The following is a 24837-nucleotide window of genomic DNA, read 5'->3' as shown; positions in this document are numbered from 1 at the left end:
AAATCAAGGGAAGGTACGATCTGTTGCGGAGAATGCTGGTTATCTGCTCCCCCATTGGACATACAGTTAAACTGGTGTATAACCCGGATGTAAACGGATGGCAGCAAAGGACCCCCTACCGTCTGGTGAAATACAACATCTCAGGTTAACCGACCGTAGTTCTGCCCTCTGGGTAGAGTTGGGGAAATCTCCAAACTCCTCCCAAATTGGCACTTCTTATATACACTTTTTCACTCTTTAGACCCAATGGGCGTACATATATTAATATGTGAATCATATTTTTCTAACAGCTTAACCGCAACCGCGAGCTAGATTGGAAGCCCAACTCTCCCCCTTCTTATAATTTCTCAATAACTGTCACATCCTGAGTTGTAAACAACTCTTCTAAAATGCAGGGACAAGTATCCATTTTATGAAAAGGACTCCATTTTAAATTCAATTGCTGGACCTAACTTTTAGTTATTCAGGTTATTTAATCCTCCATTTAAGCTTTAAAACTGTATTTGGAAGTTACACCAGATCCTGATTAGGCTTGTCACTTAGGCCCTGCTTCAACAAGTACCCAGTTTCAATCCATCATCAGATTTTCTGGCCTGGTCAGTGCTTCTTAGCAGCCTAGGCTCTAAGGTTCTGCCCACCACTATTCCAGTGGAGGGGTCTCTAGCTGTAACATATATTAACACAACCTTCAATAGTTTTGTATCATCTGCAAATTTGATCACCTCACTCATCATTCCGATTTCCATATAATTTATAAATATATTAAATAGTACCAGTCTCAGTACAGATCCTTTGACACTCCACTGTTCACTCTCCTCTGTTGAGAGAAATGACTATTTAACCCTACCCTCTGTTTTCTGTCCAATAACCAATTCCTAATCCACACCAGAACATTACTTCCTATCCCATGACTCTTTAATTTTCTCAAGAGTCTCTCATGAGGAACTTTATCAAAAGCTTTCTGAAAATGTAGATACACTACATCAACTGACTGACTTTTATCTACATGTTTATTCACGCCTTCAAAGAAATGAAGCAAATTGATGAGGCAAGACTTCCCATTAAACCATGTTTGTCTACGTGTTCTATAATTTTATTCTTTACTAGTAAAAGAGGCCCGTTTCTGAGCAAATGAAACAGGCGCTAGCAAGGTTTTCGTCGCCAACACCCCCCCCCCCCCGCCCAACCCCTTCGTTGTTCTGCCATTGCTCCGCCCTCAACGTCATGACGTTTGACGCAAGGGCAGGGCCCGGAGCGATTTCCCAACACCCCCACGCCTCCCTCCCTGTCAACCCCTTCGTTGTTCTGCCATCAAGGTTTTCGTCGCCAACACCCCCCCTCCCTGCCTCCCTCCCTCCCTGCCTGCCAACCCCTTCGTTGTTCTGCCATTGCTCCGCCCTCGAGGGCGGGGCCCGGAGCGATTTCGGTTGCTTCACCACCATGAACCTTCGAACCCCTTTTTGAAGGAAGACAGTGGCTTGGCTTCACTGACGTCAGTGTCTTCAGAACGTTGAGGGTGAGTTTTATATATATAGATAATAGTTTCCACTATTTTGCCTGGCACCGATGTCAGGCTTACCGATCTATAATTTCCCAGATCACCCCTAGAACCTTTTTAAAAAATCAACGTCACATTGGCCCCCTTCAATCTTCAGGTACTACGGATGATTTTAACGACAGGTTACATATTACTAACAGCAGATCAGCAGTTTCATGCTTGAGTACCCTTGGATGTATGCCATCCAGTCCAGGTAATGTACTACTCTTTAATTTGTCAATTTGACTCAGTTCATCTTCCAGGTTCACTGAGATTTTTCAATTCCTCCACATCATCACCCTTGAAAACAATTTCCAGTACAGGCAGATCTCTTACATCTTTTTCCATAAAGACAGATGCAAAGAATTCATTCAGTTTCTCCGCTATGGCCTTCTCCTCCCTGAGCACCCCTTTTGCTCCTTCGTGATCTAACGGTCCCATGGATTCCCTCGCAGACTTTCTGCTTCTGATATAACTGAAAAAGTTGTTACTGTGAGTTTTAGCCTCTGTGGCAAGTTTCTCTCCATATTCTCTTTTAACTTTCTTTATTAATGCTTTCCATCTGACTTGCCAGTGCTTATGTTGCTTCTTATTTTCTTCATTTGGGTCCTTTTTCTTGGCTCCTTACTGTAAGCTATCCAAAGTGGAAAACAAGCGGAGCAGATCATAGGCAAACAAAACAAGATTTATTAATATAACCCAATTACAGTATATGTATACACGCACAAAAACAGCCCGACACAGTGGAACAGATGCTCAGATGAGTTGCTGATGAGATGAGCCCATCTAGCCCAACTCTGATATTCATGGTGAGGGCATCATATTGTAACTCTTGGTCCATCCTCTGGTTGGATGCTGGGGCTTTTTTTAGGAGAGTGAGAGGAGTGATGACCACTGGAAGGATGATTGATGACTCGGAAGTTGAAAGGTTTATTGGAATCCACAATACATTCATGGCATACACAGACCATATTTTGGCATATAGTGCCTACGTCAGCGGTCCTCAAACTGATATGTCAGAAATTCTAATTTTTTAACAGTGAGAATTCTCAAATATCCTTTGTGCTCCGCTGTTAAAATTCTTAGTGCTGGTGACTTTGTTGGGCGGGTGGGGGGGGGGGGTGGAGCACTGAGACCTGTACATGGTCCAAAGTGTCTTCAGTACTGTGTTTCCTGCTTTGTTACAGGGGATGCCTGGACGTGATGGGCGGGATGGAAGTCCTGGAATCGATGGTGACAAGGTTTGTACCCCATATCTAAACACCACTTCTACAGATGTGAAGTCTGATTTTTCCACAGGACATCTAGGTAGGAATAGGGACAATCCAGGTGGAGATGTTTACAGTTCCCCGAGCCTCTTAATGAAGGCTCTGCTGAATGTGGAACCTTTGTAAAATACTTATAAGGATGCGAGAAAATACATGTGCCTCTTCTGATATGTCCAGCTGCAGCAACTGTTTTAGAAAGACACATATTGAAAAAGAGAACAGCATCACACCGGGCTTTACTCACGTAAGGCCATATTTCACAAAGTTATGCCTATAAGAGGGACTAATTAAGGGCTGAGTAACACTACCTCAAAAAGCACAAAAAGGTTAATTCAGATACTACAGAGATAAATATGGTCATCCCTGGGTTCAAAGCTGACACACCTGCCTCTGATCAGGTGTAAATGCCAATGGGAACATTTCCGAAAATGTACTTCTATGACCATTGTAAAATGAGAATACATGCATATTTATTTTGATCATTCTGAACACTTGCCCTTAAAATTTGTGTCCCGTGGCTTCTACACATATAAATCATATCACTTCAAAATCAATTCTTACATGTGTAGCATATTTACTTGTGTGAATGCCACTATTTAGGTATGTAGGAGGTGCATGGGATTTTATCTTTCTTTTTTCTTCCATTTGATAGCCTGCCTTTTACCATAAGCCTCAAAGCTGTGAACAATAAAGTCACCAGAAAACTAAAAGCAAAATACAAATTAATATATAAATGTACAAACAACTTGCCAGAGTAAGATAATCCCTACAGCACAGTTACTCCAAACAAATATACTGCAATTTAGTCAAGACAAATCAGCTCTTCTCCCCACCTCCTTGTAGTGAAGAACATTCCTGCAAATCCACCCTCAAAGATGGCTGCATGCATCATTCTGCTTAGGTTTCATGTGCTATATATTCTAATCATAACATGGTGCGTGACAGTGAGGCAATATGTCACTGCGTATCCTGCTGTAGAGTATTCTAGAACCTTGCTGCATGCCTGGTGGCAGAATATTCTAGGTAAACTCATGTCTCAGTATAGTGAAGTTACTTACCTTTAGCAGGTATTCTCAGAGGACAGCAGGGCCTATATTCTGACAAGTGGGCGGTCCAGGACTTATGATTAGCAAAAGTAGAACTTTGTGGAGCATGAGACACGTTCTACCACGCATGTGCGAGTGCCTTCCTGCATGCCATAAGAGCGCAATCTCAGTTTTATGCTGCAGCAAAAAATTACAAATAAGAAAGGGGAGAACTCCAAGGGGAGGTGGGAGGGATTGTGAGAATATAAGCCCTGCTGTCCTCAGAGAATACCTGCTACAGGTAAGTAACTTTGCTTTTTCCGAGGGCATCAGGGCATTAATTCTCACAACTGGGGAATCCCTAGCATCCAGGCTCACCAAAAACAATAAGCATAAGCATTGGTCAATTGGGCCTCACAACAGCGAGGACAGATTAACCTGAAACTATATACAATCTGAATGAGAGTGAGTCTTGAACAGAATAAAATGGGCCTAGGAAGGTGGAGTTGGATTCTAGACCCCAAAAAGATTCTACAATACTGTCTGCCTGAACCGACTGTCTCATTGGATATTCTGCTCAAGGCTGTAGTGTGATGTCAATGTGTGGAATGAAGACCATGTCATAGCTTTGGAAATTTCTTCAATGGAGGCTGACCTCAAGTGGGCTACCAATGCTACCATGGCTCTGACATTGTGAGCCATGACATGATGCTCTAGGGCCAGGCTGGGCATAAGTGAAGGAAATTAGAGATTGTGTGTTTCCCGTTGGTGACCCCCATCCTGTTGGGATCAAAAGAAATAAAAAGTTGTGCAGACTGTCTGTCGGGTCTGGTCCACTCCATATAGTAGGCCAATGCTCTCTTGCAATCCAAGGTGTGCAAGGAGCTTTCTCCAAGATGGGCATGAGGTCGAGGGAAAGAATGTTGGCAAGACAATCGACTGGTTCCGATGGAACTTCAACACCACTTTCTTCAGGAACTTAGGGTGCATGTGGAGGACTAATTTGTTGTGATGAAACTTAGTATAGGGTGCATCCACCACTAATGCCTGAAGCTCACTGACCCTACGAACTGAAGTAACAGCCACCAAGAAAATGATCTTCCAGGTCAAGTACTTCAGATGGCAGGAATTAAGTGGCTCAAAAGGAGCTTTCATCAGCTTGGTGAGAACAATGTTGAAATCCCATGACACAGATGGAGGTTTGACAGGGGTTTTTTACAAAAGCAAACCTTTCATGAAGCAAACAACTAGAGACTATCCAGAGATGGGTTTACCCTCTACACGTTGGTGATAAGCACTAAGGTGAACCCTTACAGAGTTGGTCTTTAGACCAGACTCTCTGATAGGTGTACAAGGTATTCAAGCAGGGTCTGTGTAGGGCTAGCAAGGGTATCTAGAGCCTTGCTTTTGGACCAGATGGCAAACCTCCTCCGTTTGAAAGAACAGCACCTCTTAGTGGAATCTTTCCTGGAAGCCAGCAAGTCCCGAGAGACACCCTCTGAAAGTCCCTAGGAAGCAAATTTTAGGCTCTCAACATCCAAGCTGTGAGAGCCAGAGACTGGCGGTTGAGATCTAGAAGAGACCTCTCATTCTTCGTTATGAGGATCGGAAAACACTCCAATCTCCATGGTTCTTCAGAAGATAACTTCAGAAGTAGAGGGAACCATATCTGCTGCAGCCAGTATGGCACGATCAAAGTAATGGTTCTGTGGTCTTGCTTGAGTTTCAACAAAGCTTTTCCTACTAGAGCTATGGGAGGATATGCATACAGAAGACACATCCTCCAATTGAGAAGGAGGGCATCCGGTTCCAGTCTGTCGTGGGCTTGAAGCCTGGAACAGAACTGAGGGACCTTGTGGAGATCCACCGAGGGGGTGCCCCTCACTCAGAAGATCTTGCGGGCAATGCCCATAATGAGAGACCACTCGTGTGGTTGCATTATCCTGCTCAGGGTATTGTTTTTATCCACCAGATAAGTGGCTCGAAGGAACATGCCATGTTGATGAGCCCAGTGCCACATCCGGATGGCGGCCTAACACAGAGGGTGTGATCCGGCGCCACCTGCTTGTTGGTGTAATACATTGCAACCTGATTGTCTGTTTGGCTGAGCACAATTTAATGAGATAACCGATCTCTGAAAGCCTTTAGAGCGTTCCAGATCACCCGTAGCTCCAGGAGATTGATCTGAAGATTCGTTTCCTGGGTGGACCAAACACCTTGGGTGTGAAGCCCATCTACACGAGCCCCATCCCCCTCATCCCAGGAGAATTGCATTCGTCATCAGCACCTTTTGTGGCTAAGGAATTTGAAATGGAAGTCGCAGAGTCAAGATGGATCGAATGGACCTTACTGAAGGGAGTGTAGAAGCTCCGGGGACGCTTGAATGACATATTCCAGGCTCTCCGTGGCCTGACACCACTGAGAAGCCAGGGTCCACTGAGCTGATCTCATGTGAAGACGTGTCATGGGTGTAACATACACTGTGGAAACCATGTGGCCCTGTGGCCCAACAATCTCATCATCTGCCAAGCTGTGACCTGCTAAGAGATACGAACCCGGGAAGCGAGTGTGACAAGAGTGTCCGCTCTTTTCTCCGGAAGGTAGGCTTGAACAGTCCGTGTATCGAGCAGTGCTCCTATGAACTCCAATCGCTGGACAGGGCAAAGATGGGGTAGTTTAAAACAAACCCTGGTAGCGCGAACACCCAAATAGTCATCCACATGGACTCCTAAGCACCATCCGGAAAGGTGCTGTTTACCAGCCAGTCATTGAGATATGGGAACACATGGACTTCCAGTCTGTGTAGCGATGCTGCAACTACCTCTAGATATTTGGTGAAGACCCTTGAAGCTGATGCGAGGCCAAAAGGCAACACATGGTACTGAAAGTAATGTGTTCCAGTCGAAATTGAAGATACTTCTTGTGGGCTGGAAGTATTGGGATGTGAGAATATGCATCCTTTAAGACCAGAGAACATAGCCAATCATTTTTCTGAATCATTGGGAGAAAGGTGCCCAGGGAAACCATCCTGAACTTTTCTCACACTAGGAATTTGTTCAGGGCCCATAGATCTAGGATGGGACGTATCCCCCCTTGTTTTCTTTTGCACAAGGAATAGGATGGAATAGAATGCCCACCCTTTCTCTCCTGGTGGAACGGGCTTGACTGCGTGAGGAGGAGTGGAGAAGGGTGGGCATTCTATTCCATCCTATTCCTTGTGCAAAAGAAAACAGTGGGGATGCATCAGAAGGGTGGAGAGTTCCTCTGCAAGTACCTGCCTGTGGTGAGAGTTGAACAAATGAGCTCTCAGTGGCCAGTTTATAGAAACCAATTGAGTGCATATCTGAGATGAACTATTTGAAGAACCAGCCGGTTGGAGGTTACAAGGGTCCAACTTTCTTGAAAAAATGTCTGTCCATGACCGGCAAGTTGTCCGGGAGAGACATTTTTACTGCAGCTATGCTCTGCTGGAGCCAGTCAAAACCTTGTCCCTTGCTTTGCCTGGAGAGCAGCAAGGGCCTTTGGTGTGCACTATTGACATAAACAAGTACACTGGGGTTGAACCTGAGCAGTCTGGAGAGCCCGAAGGGTTGTACCTAAGCCTCTAATAATAATAAGGACTCCTCCTTGGCTTGCCAAAAGTCCTCCTAGCTGAGGAGGTAGATGCAGAAGGCACCCGACAGGAGAGAGAAGAGATGGTATCAGTATGTTTTTTGATTTGGTGTGTGACCACCTCAACCTTCTGTATCCCCCTCCCCCATGGCATGGGGCATCCACCAACCTCGGCTGAACAGAATGTTCCAAGTCAGAAACACACAGCCATGAGAGTCTGCGCATTGCTATACTAAGGGCAGAGACCCTGGATGCCGCATCAGAAGTGTTGCAAGTGCCAAGAACTTTCGACACACCTTCTGTTGCTTGACCAGCTGGTGGAGTGACTCAGCTTGCTCCGGAGGGAGCGTCTCAGCCAGGTCCGACAACTTGCACACTGAGTTTCACAAGTAGATGCTTGTGAAGAACTGGTGTGATTGTATTCAGGAGATGAGCATTGAGGCCTGGAACATCTTTCTCCCAATAGAATCTAGGGCTCTAGCTTCTCTACCTGGAGGCGCTGAGGCATAGTCCCTGGAACTCCTGGCTCTTTTGAGAGTGGTTTCCACCACCATGGAATTGTGAGGGAACTAAGGCTTATCAAAACCAGGTATACTGTGAATCCGGTATATGGTATCGATCTTGGGCATGACCGGGACTGAAAGAAGGGATTCCCATTTCCTAACGAGGACTTCCTGGAGTATGCCACGACAGTGACAGCCTCCCTAGGAGGAGACATGTAGTCCAGGACCTCAAGCACCTTGGCCCTGGGCTCGTCCTTCACTTCCAAAGGAAATGAAATGGTGTCAGCCATTTCCTTGCCAAAAGAATGGAATGAAAGGCTATCCGGAGGAGACTTTCTCCTTTCAGGTGGAGGGGAGGGTTCAGAGGAAATTCCATAGGACTCGTCTGAGGAAAAGTACCTTGGATCCTCCTCTGAATCCCATGAGTGCTCCTCTTTGGCGTCGGACAACACCTCCTGGTGGGAGTGTTGAGAGTGACCGAACCTGCCTCAACGTGGAGGAGCCATGTCCTCGAGAACAGCGTTGAGAAGTTGGTTCTTGCCTCAATTCTGGCGAAGCTTCCTCTACCAATGTCGAGGGAGTGTTGGCTTGGATGGCAGTCAACATCGGACCTGCATTCGGTGTCAGAGGCCGCACCGCAGTCTGAGGGCCAAGCGGGGCTGCAGCAGGAGACAGGGTAGGTGCAAGCCCCCCCCCCCCTCCCCCGATGCTTTTCATTACAGAAGGCCATCCAGCAGCTCAGGGAGCAAGGTCCGGATGTGCACATCGAGGACCGACACACGGGTGTTGGCTCAAGAGCAGGTTGCAGATCTGCCGGGGTCAATAAGGGAGCTGGCTCTTGGCTACTAGGAAACCAACGCTTCGGCACCTCCTGAATGGAGGGAGAGCAGTCCTCCTGGTGCTGACGCTTCTCGGGTGCTGAATCCTTCTATACCCTGAAACTCCCAGCACCATGCGTTGAGGGCAATTGATGTTGATGCTTCTTGGCCTTTGCCCAGAAGCCAACAAGGACGATGTCGAATCCACATGTCGCCTTGGGGTTGGGTCCAACAGTGGACGGTCCTGGGGGCCCTGCACAACAGGAGGCCTCAATGCAGGTGGAGACCTACTTGATGCTTCACTGATCCCAATGTCTAAGGGTCTAACAGCAGCCATGCTTACCAACACTCCCGATTCAGGTGCGATGCTCAATGCTGATGCCAATGCCTCCAACCTCGATGCCGACGTCGAGGAACCGGACATGGCTCCAAAAATCCTCTCATTGAGCCTGTCTGGATACTTGGGTCCTCTTCTTTATACGAAGGCAGAGAACACAATCGAGCTATTGCCGGGCCTAAGACACTGAAGACATCAAGAATGGGTGCGTTTCCAAGAGATTGTCCGATTGCACCGGGTACAGCGCTTAAAGTCACTGGGAACCTTCGTGGACATGGAAGGAAAAACTTACTTGGCTTAATTAAATGAAGCAATGGTGCCTGAAAAATTGGCAAGGCACCCAAAAAGGAAGGGAAAAAATCCCAGCTGGTCGAGGCCTAAAACGGCTGAATGATGACAAAAAAAAGGAAACTTAAAACCGGGCAAAATCAAACTAGAAAATAAAGAAACAAGGCAAAAAAGGGGGGTTTCCACAATAGGAACACAAAAGGATGAAAGTATTGCCAAAGGGCACAAAAAAGCTCTCTAGACTGAGCAAAGTAAGGAAACGTTTAAAAAAAAATAAAAACCCTCTCCTCACCGCAGTAGAAAACCTTATAATATGCACTCGCAGCTGGCAGGAGGCAGTCACGCATGCGAGATGGAGTGTGTCTCACGCTCCACAAAGCTCTATTTATGCTAATCATAAGTTCCGGACCATGCAATGTGGGTCGGCGTCACCCACTTATGAGAATTAATGCCCTGCTTGTCCTCAGAGAAAGTGAGGCTTCCTTTTACTTCTCATAGATTTTTGTATTTTCATAATTTGTGAACACAGCTTGCTGTTTAGGAAGGATAGGTACTAGTGAGAAACACTGCCAGGGAATAAGATTACTACCAGGATAGTAGGTGTCAGAGCTGTGGGGCAGCCCCCCCCCCCCCCCCCCCCCAATCATCAAGAACAATGTTTGTTTTTTCTCTGACTTTGATGAGCCATCAAATTAAACCAGAATAATCTTTGGACAAAATGAACCTAGGGTAGAAGATACTTTGGTGTCACCTGCCATTTCATACACTGCTTCAAAAGGGCAATGTGGCAATCCCTTCATCACCACCACCACTTGTTGGATAACTGTGCCAATGGACCTGAAAAAAATCACCTTACTTTCTAACTCTTCCTACTTTCTTACCTATCTATATGTTAAATCTTTGCTTTACCCTTCACTATCAATTATAATGTTCTATTACAAATTGTGTTGACATTGTAAGTAGTATACCATGCTATACTTTGTACTGTTTTTGAATATTTTTACTGCTGTAATTGCCTATTGCTCATATTTGATCTATTCTTACTGTACACCGCCTTGAGTGAATTCCTTCAAAAAGGCGTTAAATAAATCCTAATAAATAATAAATAAATACAAATCCTGGAGAGCCCTTCTCCATGCTGACAGGCTGTTGGAGGGGTTTCTGTTTCCCGCCTGCTATGTGCTTCATTTGTTGGCACTGGCTGTACTTTATTGAAATGGAATATGTACGTTGATTCAGTTCAGATTTTGTCAGAGAGGTGTGTGTGGTCAGAGGGAATTAGCCCACACTTAGCCATCCTGTGTGTTGTAGATTTGAGGCTATTGGCACATCTGGATGAAAAATCTTGTCCTTCCCTTCTGTCTCTTCACAGGGAGACACTGGCAAGGGTGGAGTTCCTGGAGAGAAAGGACCCAGTGGACTCCCTGTGAGTATCCAGATCTTTCTTATGTTCAGAGTGGAAGGAGAATGCCTCAGTTTTTCTCACAATATGTTGCTGTCTACTCCAACTCAGGTTATCTATTTCTATTTTGGAGGCACCAGTGAAACCACATCAGTAAACAAATTGCCCAGCGAAAGAGCTGACTGTCCCAGCTTGCTGACATCATTGCTGTTTTGAGTATACAAAAGCCTATACAAGAAAACCAAGCTATGATATCATGAGCTTGCCACAGTTTGTTCCATGGGATTCCACAAAGACAAAATGATGAATTATGGCACCTTTGCAGACAAACTCCTTTCTGTTTGGACTTTGAAAGATTAGAGCATGCAGAGTTCATAAGAATAGCCACACTGGAGCAGATAATGGCCCATCTTGCCCAGCATCCTGTCTCCGATAGTGGCCCCAGTTATTAGTGACACCCACAGACCTAACTGAACTCTTGCAGGTGCGGAAGGCCACTGCTCAGTCTTTCTGCCTCTGTAGACAGGTCTTTCAGTGGAGATTTCCCACAGGTCATAGAAACTAACTTGTCAAAATTATTGAGGGTGCTAAACCCAATGGAGATCACCTTTGTCTGGACACAGTCAAGGAGTTTGCTCAATATTGAGGCTGCTCCTATGCCACAGGTCCAAGATCAAATGAGTTTGATGGTTGCAGTCAACCTAGTCACTAGTAACTTTCTGTTCATTTGACAGATCCACAGTGCTATGTGATATAACTGGTTCCTGTAAGAGAGCTGCCCAGAGCTGGCATAGTGAGATCCTTATGAGGTGCATAGGCAGAGGTGTGTAAGGGAATGTTATATAACACCTGTTTATGTTATGCCCAACTTTGTGAAGTAGAAAGCAGAAAACTGGACATAGTTTTCTGGATAACTTTAATAATAGTTGTTTCTGCCCAACCAGATTTATCCATCTAAATTAAGCTGAACAGTTTCTGCTAAGGTATCGCTGTGCTCTGGAAATGTCACCTGATCTGGTCAGCATAGGAGAAAGTTCAATCCCAAAGATAGCTAGAAAAATCTTTTTTAAACATCAGCCCCTACATATGCAAAGTACACCCACAGTTTTAGATCTGGTAATTACAGAAACGTTCACTGTTTGACACTAGAAAGAAGGAAAGAAAAGAAACAGTTTCACCAGATTTTTAATTCCTTTATATTGTATGAGATCAATTTTTAAAACCAGTGGTCAGCATGTTACGTTCTTTTTTTTTTTTTAAACATTGTCCAAGGCATCTAAAAGATGTTACATAGTGCCACTATACAGATAATCTAAAATATAAAGGAGAGAGAAACCACTCTACAGCAAACAATGGCAAGAAAACAGGAGTAGTAATAACATGACAACAAAGACCAAACTATACTGAGCACTGCATTCTCATATCCCTTCATTTCATTCTATTTAAAGACAAAGAGGCATCAGATATTATTCACAAGAAAAGAGTTCTCAGATCTCTTATAGTGCACAGCTATTCCAGATCCAAGTTCTACCATTTCATCAATTACTTGCTTCCGTTGTCTGTCTAATGTATAAAAAGGAAACAAATGTACCAACAAAGAAAGGTATTACTATAAGCAAAAGCAAAAAGCTTAACAATACTTTTTATACAGGATAGCGAGTACTTAGCTTCTGTCCATTCAGCGCACAGCGCTGAGAAACTGGTGCACTGTGTGTTGTATGCACAGACAAGCTACGTAGTCACTATCTTGTATAAAAAGTATTGTTAAGCTTTTGCTTATAGTAATACCTTTGTTTGTTGGTACATTTTTTTTCCTTTTTATACGTTAGACAGACTTAGGCAAGTGATTGATGAAGAGCTTAGATCTGGAATAGCTGTGCACTATAAGAGATCCAATTGCTCTTTTCTTGTGAATAATACCTGATGCCTCTTTGTCTTTAAATAGAATGAAATAAAGTGATATGAGAATGTAGTGCTCAGTATAGTTTGGTCTTTGTTGCCAATATTACTCCTGTTTCCTTGCTTCTACACAGATAATCAGCAATTCCAATGTCTAATGCTACTGACTACTGTACAGTGACTGTATTCATCCACCATACAGGTAATTATTGTACATTTATATTAAGCCTGCTATCTGTACAAAGGCTGAATATCGCTGCACCCTGATTCCACTGGCCACTAGGATTGATATCTGTCCTTTTAAAAATTGACCCATGTGAATAGTTGTGCTGGAATTAGATTCAATCACTCACTCTGCCATTCTATGGTGTTTAAAGTTCTGTATCATGGGAATTTATTTCTTAGGGACTGCCTGGAAACGCCGGTGCCAGTGGTGAAAAAGGCCAGCCAGTAAGTGTTGCCAATGCTTCAGCTATTTCATGCATGATCACATTGTCTTGTACCACAGTTCTTTCACGTGCTTGGTATGCTCGTTCAGGTGGCACACAAGGTGCAGTTTCCTCTGTCTGTGTGCTGCACTTTGGTGAGTTTCCTATTTGTGTTTAGGGAAGTGTCCTGAATTCTTTGATTTTTTTTTTTCTGTAGTTTTAGTGATTAGGGAGTGGAAGAAATAAGCCTTAGTAAGACTTGAAGATCTAAAGACTCTTTTCTGCCTGCAGGGTAAAGCTGGAGAGTTGGGAGAGGCGGGTCCGTCTGGAGAGCCAGGTATCCCTGTACGTATCTCTCAAGCATGTGCCGTGCACAGAATAATTGCTTTAAATGTGTCAGTCATATATTGCAATATGAGAAAATATTCTAGCACTTTGGCAACAGCCCATAATTTTCTCAACCTAATAAGGTCAATATTCAGCAGACTGGGCTGCATATAATTTGAAGCTGTCTAATTTAAATGGTTTAACACCATTTATATATATATATATATATATATATATATATATATATATATATATATATATAGCAGAGAGCTTCAAAAGTCCACAGAGTTCAGCCAGTACCTTCAAGGGGATCTTCTTCCTCCAGCTGCCAGGTCTCCAGCTCCCCTCTTCTCTTTCACCACTCAGGCAGGCATAAGCTGGTTAATTAGCTTCTCCACCCCTTTAGGCTCTTCCCCATAATTCCAGGCAGGACCCAGCCCATAACCACCTACACCTGTTTCCAGCCCAGGACTCTCCTTGGTCCTAGCAACCTCCACCTGGACATTCCCCTACTGGCTCCCTCTAGTGACTCATCCTGGACATTTCCCCCCATTTCTATGGGAACAGCACCACCTAGTGGCCTCAATTCTTCAAAGAGGGCATACTCTTTTCCAGGCTCATCCCTGTTCTATCCCTGGGCCTCACCACCCCATCTAGGCTCCTCATCCCCCTCTTAGCACTTCACATGGCTTGTGCCTTCCCCTTTCACTAGGCTCTGAGGGGCTCTCACTGCAGCAGGCCCTATCTGACCCTCATCCCCTACAGCCCCCTCCTACCTCCTGGGTGCCCGCCTTTACCATGATCCCTCCGAGGGAGGGGTCATCTAGGTCCCTTATCTTCCTCTTTGCACCTCACATGGCTTGGCCCTTCCCCCCGTTCCCAGGGACCTGAGGTGTCTAATTACATCCGGTCCTATCTGACCCTCATCCCCTGCAGCCACCTCCTACCTCCTGGGGCATCCGACTTCACCACGATCCCTCAGAGAAAGGGGTCACCTGATGACTTCTTCGGGCGCTCTGCAGCAGGTCCTATCTGACCCTCATCCCCTGCAAGTCCCCAAAACCTGGGTCTCAAGGTCCATCTTTGTTAGATCATTTCCATCGGCAATCGACTCAGGCAAGTGCTCCCGAAGCCCTGGCCTTCTCCTCTCCGGCTTGAACTGCCTACAGCTTCTCAGGCCTCCATCCTTCCTGGCCGTACAATGGGGTGCAGCCTGTAATCACAAAAAACAAATCCAAGTGTGGCCTGTTTACTCTCCTGGCCCCCACACTTGCGCTGCACCTCCTTGTGGCCTCCTCCATCCCCTACAGCCACTCCCAAGCCTCCAGATCTTACGAATCTACCCTCGCCTCCCCCCTAGGTACCCTTTACCTGGGGTAGGTGAGTAAAGTGCTTTTGCTTGCGTTGGCCCCCTCGACGGGCTTCTGGAACACGGGCCTCTGGAACCTCCAAGGACACCGCCATCTCACTTCAGCCCCTCGTCTGGTCCAATCTGGAACCACCTCCGCTTCACCGAGAGCTCTCCTCTCCCAAGTGGAAGTTCATTGCAGATCCCACCACTGCCACCACTTTGTGAGCTGGTCACCATTTCAGCAGAGAGCTTCAAAAGTCCACAGAGTTCAGCCAGTACCTTCAAGGGGATCTTCTTCCTCCAGCTGCCAGGTCTCCAGCTCCCCTCTTCTCTTTCACCACTCAGGCAGGCATAAGCTGGTTAATTAGCTTCTCCACCCCTTTAGGCTCTTCCCCCTAATTCCAGGCATGACCCAGCCCATAACCACCTATACCTGTTTCCAGCCCAGGACTCTCCTTGGTCCTAGCAACCTCCACCTGGACATTCCCCTACTGGCTCCCTCTAGTGACTCATCCTGGACATTTCCCCCCATTTCTATTGGAACAGAGCCACCTAGTGGCCTACCCAGGATAGGACAGCCCCTTATTCTTCACATTATATATATATATATATATATATATATATATATATATATATATATATATATATATATATATATATATATTTAGCAATGCTATCCTTTTAGGCAGCGCCTGAGTATACAGGCATAAATAGAAATGTCCAAATTAGACATTTCACATATCTGTTTTTTGTGCAGTGAGAGGCAATGATTGTCTTTGCTGCAGCCAAACAAAGGTGCTTTATGCGTCGTTGCCATTTTAATCCTCTCCTGTTCCCCCATCCTAAAAGGCACCACTTGGGTTCACAAGGAAACTCAGAATCAAGAATTGTAGTGAGGCTACGAGCTACTTCCAACCAGAAATTTTGCAGAGGGGCACATAATCACCAAACACGGAAGAAGGTACCAGTGGCCCTTCCACATCTCCAGCACTGATCGCTAGAATCAGGATACATAATCTTCACCCAATCAGGTGTATAGTACCATCTGCTTAATATCTTAAATGTATTTTCTTTTATCAGAACACACATAGATGCTGTTTTCACCTCCAGGCATACCGCTTTCCACTCTGCCATGCTTAACTCACATTCCAAGTCCTATTCCCATGCAAGCATATAGGGTAATTTGACAAATTCGTACCCCCTGATGTAGCAATACAAAAGAGATATAGCCCTTCCCATCCTATCTATAGAGACCCATAAATTCTCCAGATGTTCAGTCTCATCAGGATCAGTTTTCAGCCATCCTTGCTTAAGGATGAAATGTTTAACCTGTAAGTAAGCATAGAAATCTGATGCAGGCAGGGTATGGGACTCCTGTAATTCCCCAAAAGTCCTTATTTCACCCACATTCATCAAGTCCCAAAATCGAACAAGACCTCGACAGGCCCAAGCTGCAAATACTGCTCCATGCCGACCAGCTGGGAAACCAGGTTCCTGTGTAATATGTGCATAGGTCGACAGGGTTCAGGTTCTACGCAATTTGTATTTTAAAGTACTCCACAGTGTCAACAAGTGTGAAATAAATGGGTTAGTCATCAATTGTTTATAAGTTTTGGCTGAAACTGAGGCCCAGAGAATGGCATCTAGAGAATATTCCAGAACAAAATACTGTTCCAGGATCGTTACCAGTGACTGTTCCCCTCTGCTCCACTCTGCTATCAGAGATCAAGTTTTTATTTCAGTAGGATTTAGCACAATAGAGCTCCAGATTATTCGTATTCGAATTTAAATTAGTATTTGGCCAAATATGAACAATGAATTCCGGGCAGTATTTGGGGCCTAATCGAATAAGAATAGTATGAGGTGCCCAACAGTGCTATGTCTGTAGTTGGACTTGTAATTTATTCTGATTTTGACAGTCCAAATTTGAGTCCTTGTGGTATTGCACTTGGTACCTTGATGACAATCAATACCACTGTTGATTTCTTTTTATAAATTTTCAGTTTCTAATCTCTATATTTTGTGACCTTGTTGAATTCCTTATCTTCCACATTACTCTCTTTCAGAATGGCTGTATCAATAAGCCAAACATGGGGGGTTTTTTCAATGACAGTAAAGTCTGGGATGTTTGTTCTAGCAATTGGTCAGACTGGATTTTGAAGTCCCATAAAATTTTTGTTTATTTTGTATTACTTTATCCCTAATTTCATGCAGTAATTGACCAAAAATCCATATATTTTTGCATACAAACAACGCAATATTTTGCCCACTCAGTTACATCTGGTCAGTCTGTGCAGTTTTGCTGTATTCAGTTAGTATTTGATCAACTGTTTTCATCTTTGTCTTTACACAATTGCCATTTGGTATCATTTCTGGCCTAGTCTATTTTCATCTTTAAGTGTTCTTGGACAGCAGAAATCAATTCTTCTGTTGCTGCTGTTATTAGGTTGTGGGATTAACACTGTTAGGTTCTCTGAAATGGGCTGTAGGATGGCAATGTTGAATTTATTTACAATGGTGTCATATACTGCCAGTTACATAAAAATACTGCTAAGTGGTTTACAGAGCTATGTAGCTAAAGGAAATTAAGAAAAGGAAACTGAAAAGTGATGTAACATTGATAGAAAATCAGGAGATAAAACAAAGTGAACTGTCCTTGTTGTGAGAGGGGCAGAGCTAGATGGAGATCAGAGGATGACAGGAGAGAAGGGTGATGACAGGGGAAACAGGAAAGAAGGCTGTCTGCGCTAGGAGGCAAAGAAAGAGGTAAACCATGGGGTGAACAGAAAAAGCCAAGATTTTATTTGCTTTTGACTTTGGGGAAAAGCTAAAGGAAGTTAATGCTCTAGGTGAAGCCCAAGGTAAGAAAGTAGAGTCAAAAGATATCGATTCTAGGGGAGATGTGAAACACTGAATTTTGTGAAAATAGCACTGGTGGGTTCTGTGCAGTAGGAGAGCATCAGTGGATTTAAGATGGTTCTTGTGAGTCCTAGGACATTTAGTATAGTACTAATGGGTCAAGTCAGAGCAAGAGTTCCTAGAGCCTGAAGTCCACAGAGGGTATGGAGTCCAGGTGTGCGGATGTTATAATGCCGTTGTATCGCTCCATGGTGCGACCGCACCTGGAGTATTGTGTTCAGTACTGGTCTCCGTATCTCAAAAAAGATATAGTAGAATTGGAAAAGGTACAGCGAAGGGCGACGAAAATGATAGTGGGGATGGGACGACTTTCCTATGAAGAGAGGCTGAGAAGGCTAGGGCTTTTCAGCTTGGAGAAGAGACGGCTGAGGGGAGATATGATAGAAGTGTATAAAATAATGAGTGGAATGGATCGGGTGGATGTGAAGCGACTGTTCACGCTATCCAAAAATACTAGGACTAGAGGGCATGAGTTGAAGCTACAGTGTGGTAAATTTAAAACGAATCGGAGAAAATTTTTCTTCACCCAACGTGTAATTAGACTCTGGAATTCGTTGCCGGAGAACGTGGTACGGGCGGTTAGCTTGACGGAGTTTAAAAAGGGGTTAGATAGATTCCTAAAGGACAAGTCCATAGACCGCTATTAAATGGACTTGGAAAAATTCCGCATTTTTAGGTATAACTTGTCTGGAATGTTTTTACGTTTGGGGAGCGTGCCAGGTGCCCTTGACCTGGATTGGCCACTGTCGGTGACAGGATGCTGGGCTAGATGGACCTTTGGTCTTTCCCAGTATGGCACTACTTATGTACTTATGAGCTTAAATATCACTACTATGGTTGGTAGAGCCTAAACACATTGCTACATTCTAAAATTCCTTCCTCTCCAACACTCTAGACTTCATGCTCTCCTTTACTCTCACTGGTGTTCATTACCCTTCTCCTCCTCTCCCTAATAGCCTATACTCGTTCTCCCTTCTCCTCTATACTCCATCCCCTCCTCTCTCCAGACACTTGTCTCAGGTGTTCTGTGCTCATTTTGCTATCTCTACCAGATACTCTGTACTCAGGGCCGGTCTTAGGCCGAGGGGGCCGCATAGGGCCTCGCGCTTAAGGGAGCCCACGCGGCGCACCTCAGCCTCCTCCGCTCCATCCTGGCGCTCCGGTATTTAAATTTACCTCGCTCCAACGTCGCAGCAGCTGTGCAGCATCAGTGAAAGCGCTGCCCGACGTCTCTAAACCTTCCCTTCGCTCGTTCATTCCCTCTCAGTGTCCCACCCTCGAGGAAATGACGTCAGAAGAAGGCGGGGCACTGAGGGAATGAACGAGCAAAGGGAAGGCTGGTGGAGAGACGTCAGACAGCGCTTTCACTGATGCTGCGCAGCTGCTGAAATGGAGGTAAATTTAAATACTAGAAGATTGGAACCAAAGAGGGCGGGCAGGTGGACATGGGAGTGGGAGGGATGGGAAGAGAGGAGCATTGATCAATGGACATGGATGGGAGGGCAGGGCCCAGGGAGAGAGGATTAATTGCTGGACATGGAGGGGAGGGAGGAGAATTGCTGGATATGGATAGATGGAGGGGGGCAGGGGAGAGAGGAGCATCGATGGATATGGATGGGAGGGCAGGGCCCAGGGAGAGAGGAGAAATTGCTGGACATGGAGGGGAGGGAGGAGAATTGCTGGATATGGATGGAGGAGGGAAGGGGAGAGAGGAGCATCGATGGACAAGGATGGACATGGATGGGAGGGCAGGGCCCAGGGAGAGAGGAGAAATTGCTGGACATGGAGGAGAGGGGAGGGCAGGGGAGAGAGGAGAATTGCTGGATATGGATGGATGGAGGAGGGAAGGGGAGAGAGGAGCATCGATGGACAAGGATGGACATGGATGGGAGGGCAGGGCCCAGGGAAAGAGGAGAAATTGCTGGACATGGAGGGTAGGGGAGAGAGGAGAATTGCTGGATATGGATGGATGGAGGAGGGAAGGGGAGAGAGGAGCATCGATGGACATGGATGGGAGGGCAGGGCCCAGGGACAGAGGAGAGATTGCTGGACATGGAGGGGAGGGCAGGGGAGAGAGGAGAATTGCTGGATATGGATGGATGGAGGAGGGAAGGGGAGAGAGGAGCATCGATGGACAAGGATGGGCAGGGCCCAGTTAGAGAGGAGAAATTGCTGGACATGGAGGGGAGGGCAGGGGAGAGAGGAGAAATGTTGGGCAGGAATGGAGGGAAGGAAAGCCAAAGGAAGGAGATGGACATGGATGGAGGGGAAGGGAGAGAGGAGAAATGCTGGACATGGATGTAGGGGAGGGGAGGAAAGTAGATGCACATGAATGGAGGGGAGTGAGGAGAAATGCTGGATATGGATGGAGGAGAAATTGCTGAATTTAAGGGCTGGATCAGAACACTTTGAAGGCAGATGCTGAAACTGGAGAAAGGATAGGGACAGGGCTACAGATGGTAGACAGGACACAGGAGGATGGTGGACATGGTGCAGTGGCATAGCCAGACAGCCAGTTTTAGGTGGGCCTGAGCCCAAAGTGAGTGGGCACAAAATTTTCTCTGCTCCGCCCTCCCTCCACCACTATACCCACCATTTCTCCCTCCTCTCCACCCCTATGCCTACCATTTCTCCCCCTCCCCACCTATCCCCTCTGTATGCAGCATGTGTCCCTCCCCTCCACCTCATACACAGCCAAGACTTCTCCCTTCCTCACCCCTCCACCCCCTGTGCAGCATCTTTCTTTCCATCTTCCCTTCCCCCTGTGCAGCTGCTGTGTCCCCCCCCCCCGTCTTCCCTCCCCCATGCAACATCTTCCCCCCCTCCCCCCCCCCCCCCCCCCCCGTACAGCTGCAGCATCTCACCCTCCTTGCAGGCCCGCCCAGCAGCAAAGTTCCTGACAGCAATTCCAGTCGCAGCGATTCCCACACGCTGCTTGCCGGCTGCCGCTCAACAATCTCATAAGTACATAAGTAGTGCCATACTGGGAAAGACCAAAGGTCCATCTAGCCCAGCATCCTGTCACCGACAGTGGCCAATCCAGGTCAAGGGCACCTGGCACGCTCCCCAAACGTAAAAACATTCCAGACAAGTTATACCTAAAAATGCGGAATTTTTCCAAGTCCATTTAATAGCGGTCTATGGACTTGTCCTTTAGGAATCTATCTAACCCCTTTTTAAACTCCGTCAAGCTAACCGCCCGTACCACGTTCTCCGGCAACGAATTCCAGAGTCTAATTACACGTTGGGTGAAGAAAAATTTTCTCCGATTCGTTTTAAATTTACCACACTGTAGCTTCAACTCATGCCCTCTAGTCCTAGTATTTTTGGATAGCGTGAACAGTCGCTTCACATCCACCCGATCCATTCCACTCATTATTTTATACACTTCTATCATATCTCCCCTCAGCCGTCTCTTCTCCAAGCTGAAAAGCCCTAGCCTTCTCAGCCTCTCTTCATAGGAAAGTCGTCCCATCCCCACTATCATTTTCGTCGCCCTTCGCTGTACCTTTTCCAATTCTACTATATCTTTTTTGAGATACGGAGACCAGTACTGAACACAATACTCCAGGTGCGGTCGCACCATGGAGCGATACAACGGCATTATAACATCCGCACACCTGGACTCCATACCCTTCCTAATAACACCCAACATTCTATTCGCTTTCCTAGCCGCAGCAGCACACTGAGCAGAAGGTTTCAGCGTATCATCGACAACGACACCCAGATCCCTTTCTTGATCCGTAACTCCTAACGCGGAACCTTGCAAGACGTAGCTATAATTCGGGTTCCTCTTACCCACATGCATCACTTTGCACTTGTCAACATTGAACTTCATCTGCCACTTGCACGCCCATTCTCCCAGTCTCGCAAGGTCCTCCTGTAATCGTTCACATTCCTCCTGCGACTTGACGACCCTGAATAATTTTGTGTCATCGGCGAATTTAATTACCTCACTAGTTATTCCCATCTCTAGGTCATTTATAAATACATTAAAAAGCAACGGACCCAGCACAGACCCCTGCGGGACCCCACTAACTACCCTCCTCCACTGAGAATACTGGCCACGCAATCCTACTCTCTGCTTCCTATCTTTCAACCAGTTCTTAATCCATAATAATACCCTACCTCCGATTCCATGACTCTGCAATTTCTTCAGGAGTCTTTCGTGCGGCACTTTGTCAAACGCCTTCTGAAAATCCAGATATACAATATCAACCGGCTCCCCATTGTCCACATGTTTGCTTACCCCCTCAAAAAAATGCATTAGATTGGTGAGGCAAGACTTCCCTTCACTAAATCTGTGCTGACTTTGTCTCATCAGTCCATGTTTTTGTATATGCTCTGCAATTTTATTCTTAATAATAGCCTCCACCATCTTGCCCGGCACCGACGTCAGACTCACCGGTCTATAATTTCCCGGATCTCCTCTGGAACCCTTCTTAAAAATCGGAGTAACATTGGCTACCCTCGCGCTACTAAGCGCTAACCCGGAAGTCTCTCCTGCAGAGGAGAGACTTAGCGTTAGCGCTTAGTAGCGCAAGGAGATTGAGCGGCAGCCGGCAAGCAGCGTGTGGGAATCGCTGCGACTGGAATCGCCATCAGGAACTTTGCTGCTGGGCGGGCCTGACCCGAAATTGGGTGGGCCCGGGCCCGCCCGTGGCTACGCCCCTGACATGGTGAGAGAAAAAAAAGAAGACACTGCATAAAACAGAAGACACTGGGACCAAAGCGAATAGAAAAACTAAATGATCAGACAACAAAGGTAGAAAAAAGTATTTTATTCAGAATTTATTAATTGGAATATGTCAGCTTTTGGAAATGTGAATCTGTGATATTTTGCATTTAAGTTTCAATTTTTCTAGTATTGCTGCATGCTGAGTCTGACTTCTTGAGGTAACTTTCCAGTACAGTATTTTGCCTTCATATCTGTTGTGTCATGTGTTTTTCATGTGTGATCAAGGTGCAGTATCCTGCTAGCGTGTAGTATTTGCAGCCCTTTTTGTTTTTTGTTTTTTTCATGAGGTAGTGTATTGGTGTTTTAGAGCCTGTGATTGCATAACTGTTCTCAGCCTTTCGGCCAAACTGTTGTTTTTGCCTGCCATACAAGTGGCTTGAAGGAACATTCCATGCCAGCGAGCCCATTGCCACATCCATACGGCCTTCTGACATAGAGTTTGTGATCCGGTGCCCCCCTGCTTGTTGATATAATACATGGCAACCTGATTTTCTGTTTGAATGAGCACAATTTGGTGAGACAGCTGATCTCTGAAAGCTTTTAGAGCATTCCAGATTGCCTGGAGCTCCAGAAGATTGATCTGAGGATCTGTTTCCTGGGTGGACCAAGCTCCTTGAGTGTGAAGCCCATCCACATGAGCTCCCCAACCTTGAAGAGATGCATCCATTGTCAGCACATTTTTGTGGCTGAGGAATTTGGAATGGAAGTCCCAGAGTCAAATCAGTTTGAATGGTCCACCACAGAAGAGAGTGAACAAGCTCTGGGGACATTAGGATGACATCTTCCAGACTTGCCGTGGCTTGACACCACTGAGAAGCCAGTCCATTGGGCTGATCTCATGTGAAGGTATGTCATGGGTGTTACGTATACTGTGGACGCCATGTGGCCCAACAACCTCAACATCTGCTGAGCCGTGACCTGCTGCGAGGCTCGAACCTAAGAAACCAGTGCGACTAGAGTGTCCTGTGCTGTGGGAGAAAGGCTATGTATTGAGCAGGGCTCCAATGAATTCCAGTTCCTGAGTAAGGCAAAGATGGTACTTGGGGTAGTTTAAAACGAACCCTAGTAACTCTAGCACCCGAATAGTCCTCTGCATGGACTCCGAGCACCGTCCTTTGATGTGCTCGTCACCAGCCAATTGTCAATATAAGGGAACACATGGACTCCCAGTCTGTGTCACGACACTGCAACTACCGCTAGACATTTGGTAAATACCCTGGGAGCTGACGTGAGGCCAAAAGGCAACACGCGGTACTGGTAGTGATGTGTTCCTAGCCAATATCGTAGATACTTCTGGTGGGCTGGAAGTATTGGAATGTGAGTATATGCATCATAGCCAATTGTTTTCCTGAATCATGGGTAGAAGGGTGCCCAGGGAAACCATCCTGAGTATTTCTTTGACCAGAATATGTTCAGGGCCCTTAGGTCTAGGATGGGACGCATCCCCACCGTCTTGTTTTGCATGAGGAAGTACCTGGAATAGAATCTCCACCCTTCTTCCCCTGATGGAATGTGCTCTACTGCAAGGGCAATCAGAAGATTTGAGAATTCCACTGCAAATAGCTGCCTGTTCTGACAGGTGAAGTAATGAGCTCTCGGTGGGCAATTTGGAGGTTTTAGATGCCAATTTAGGGCATATCTGAGCCAGACTATTTGGAGAACTCAGCGGTCGAAGGTTGTAAGGGGCCACCTTTTTGTGGAAAAACTTCAGCCTCCCCCCTACCGGCAAGTCGTCCGGTATGGATACTTTGACAGCGGCTATGCTCAGCTGGAGCCAGTCAAAAGCTCGTCCCTTGCTTTGACTGGGGAGCAGCAGAGGCCTTAAGTGCACACTGTTGATGAGAATGAGCACGCTGGGGCTGAGCCTGAGCTGGCTGATGAGGGAGGTGGTGTACCTACATTTTAGGGAGTAGTAGACACCTCTTCTCGACTTGCTAAAAGATCTCATAGATGAGAAGGCAGGTGCAGGAGGCATCCGGCGGGAGAAAGAAGAGATTGTATCAGTGTGTTTCTTGATTTGGTCAGCGACCTCCTCGACCGTCACTCCAAAAAGGTTATCTCCCCCCCCCCCCCCCTCCCAGCATGAGGATCTGCCAGCCTCTGCTGGACCGAAGGTTCCAAGTCAAACACACAGCAATGACAGTCTGTGCATTGCTATACTCTGGGAAGAGATTCTGGATGCCACGTCAAAAGTGTAATAGGTGCCCCTGGCCAGGAACTTATGAACATGTTTCCTCACCTCTGGATGACAACGCTGAAGAAACTGCTCAAAGACCATCAGGTTTTGGCAGTCTTCCAGGGTTTTAACCTCATCTCCACTGGCCACCACTAGTGTTGGTATCTTAGCTGGTTCACAAACTCACTGTGAGTATCATCTGCCCCTTT

At 46.1% G+C, this 24837-nt stretch overlaps 1 protein-coding gene across 1 annotated transcript in view; it reads left to right on the top strand.

The window, feature by feature from the left end:
- COL9A3 (collagen type IX alpha 3 chain) overlaps positions 1-24837 on the top strand; it is a 169712-nt gene that overhangs the window by 70404 nt on the left and 74471 nt on the right. The window contains exons 18-21 of the mRNA XM_030213529.1: positions 2725-2778; positions 10761-10814; positions 13095-13139; positions 13409-13462. Coding sequence (XP_030069389.1) covers positions 2725-2778; positions 10761-10814; positions 13095-13139; positions 13409-13462 — 207 coding nt within the window. The remainder of the gene's footprint in view (positions 1-2724; positions 2779-10760; positions 10815-13094; positions 13140-13408; positions 13463-24837) is intronic.

The sequence above is a fragment of the Microcaecilia unicolor genome, chromosome 8, assembly GCF_901765095.1.
Source record: "Microcaecilia unicolor chromosome 8, aMicUni1.1, whole genome shotgun sequence".
NCBI lineage: Eukaryota > Metazoa > Chordata > Amphibia > Gymnophiona > Siphonopidae > Microcaecilia > Microcaecilia unicolor.
Note: the sequence above shows the minus strand (reverse complement) of the source record. Positions and strands in the feature narration are given on the sequence as shown.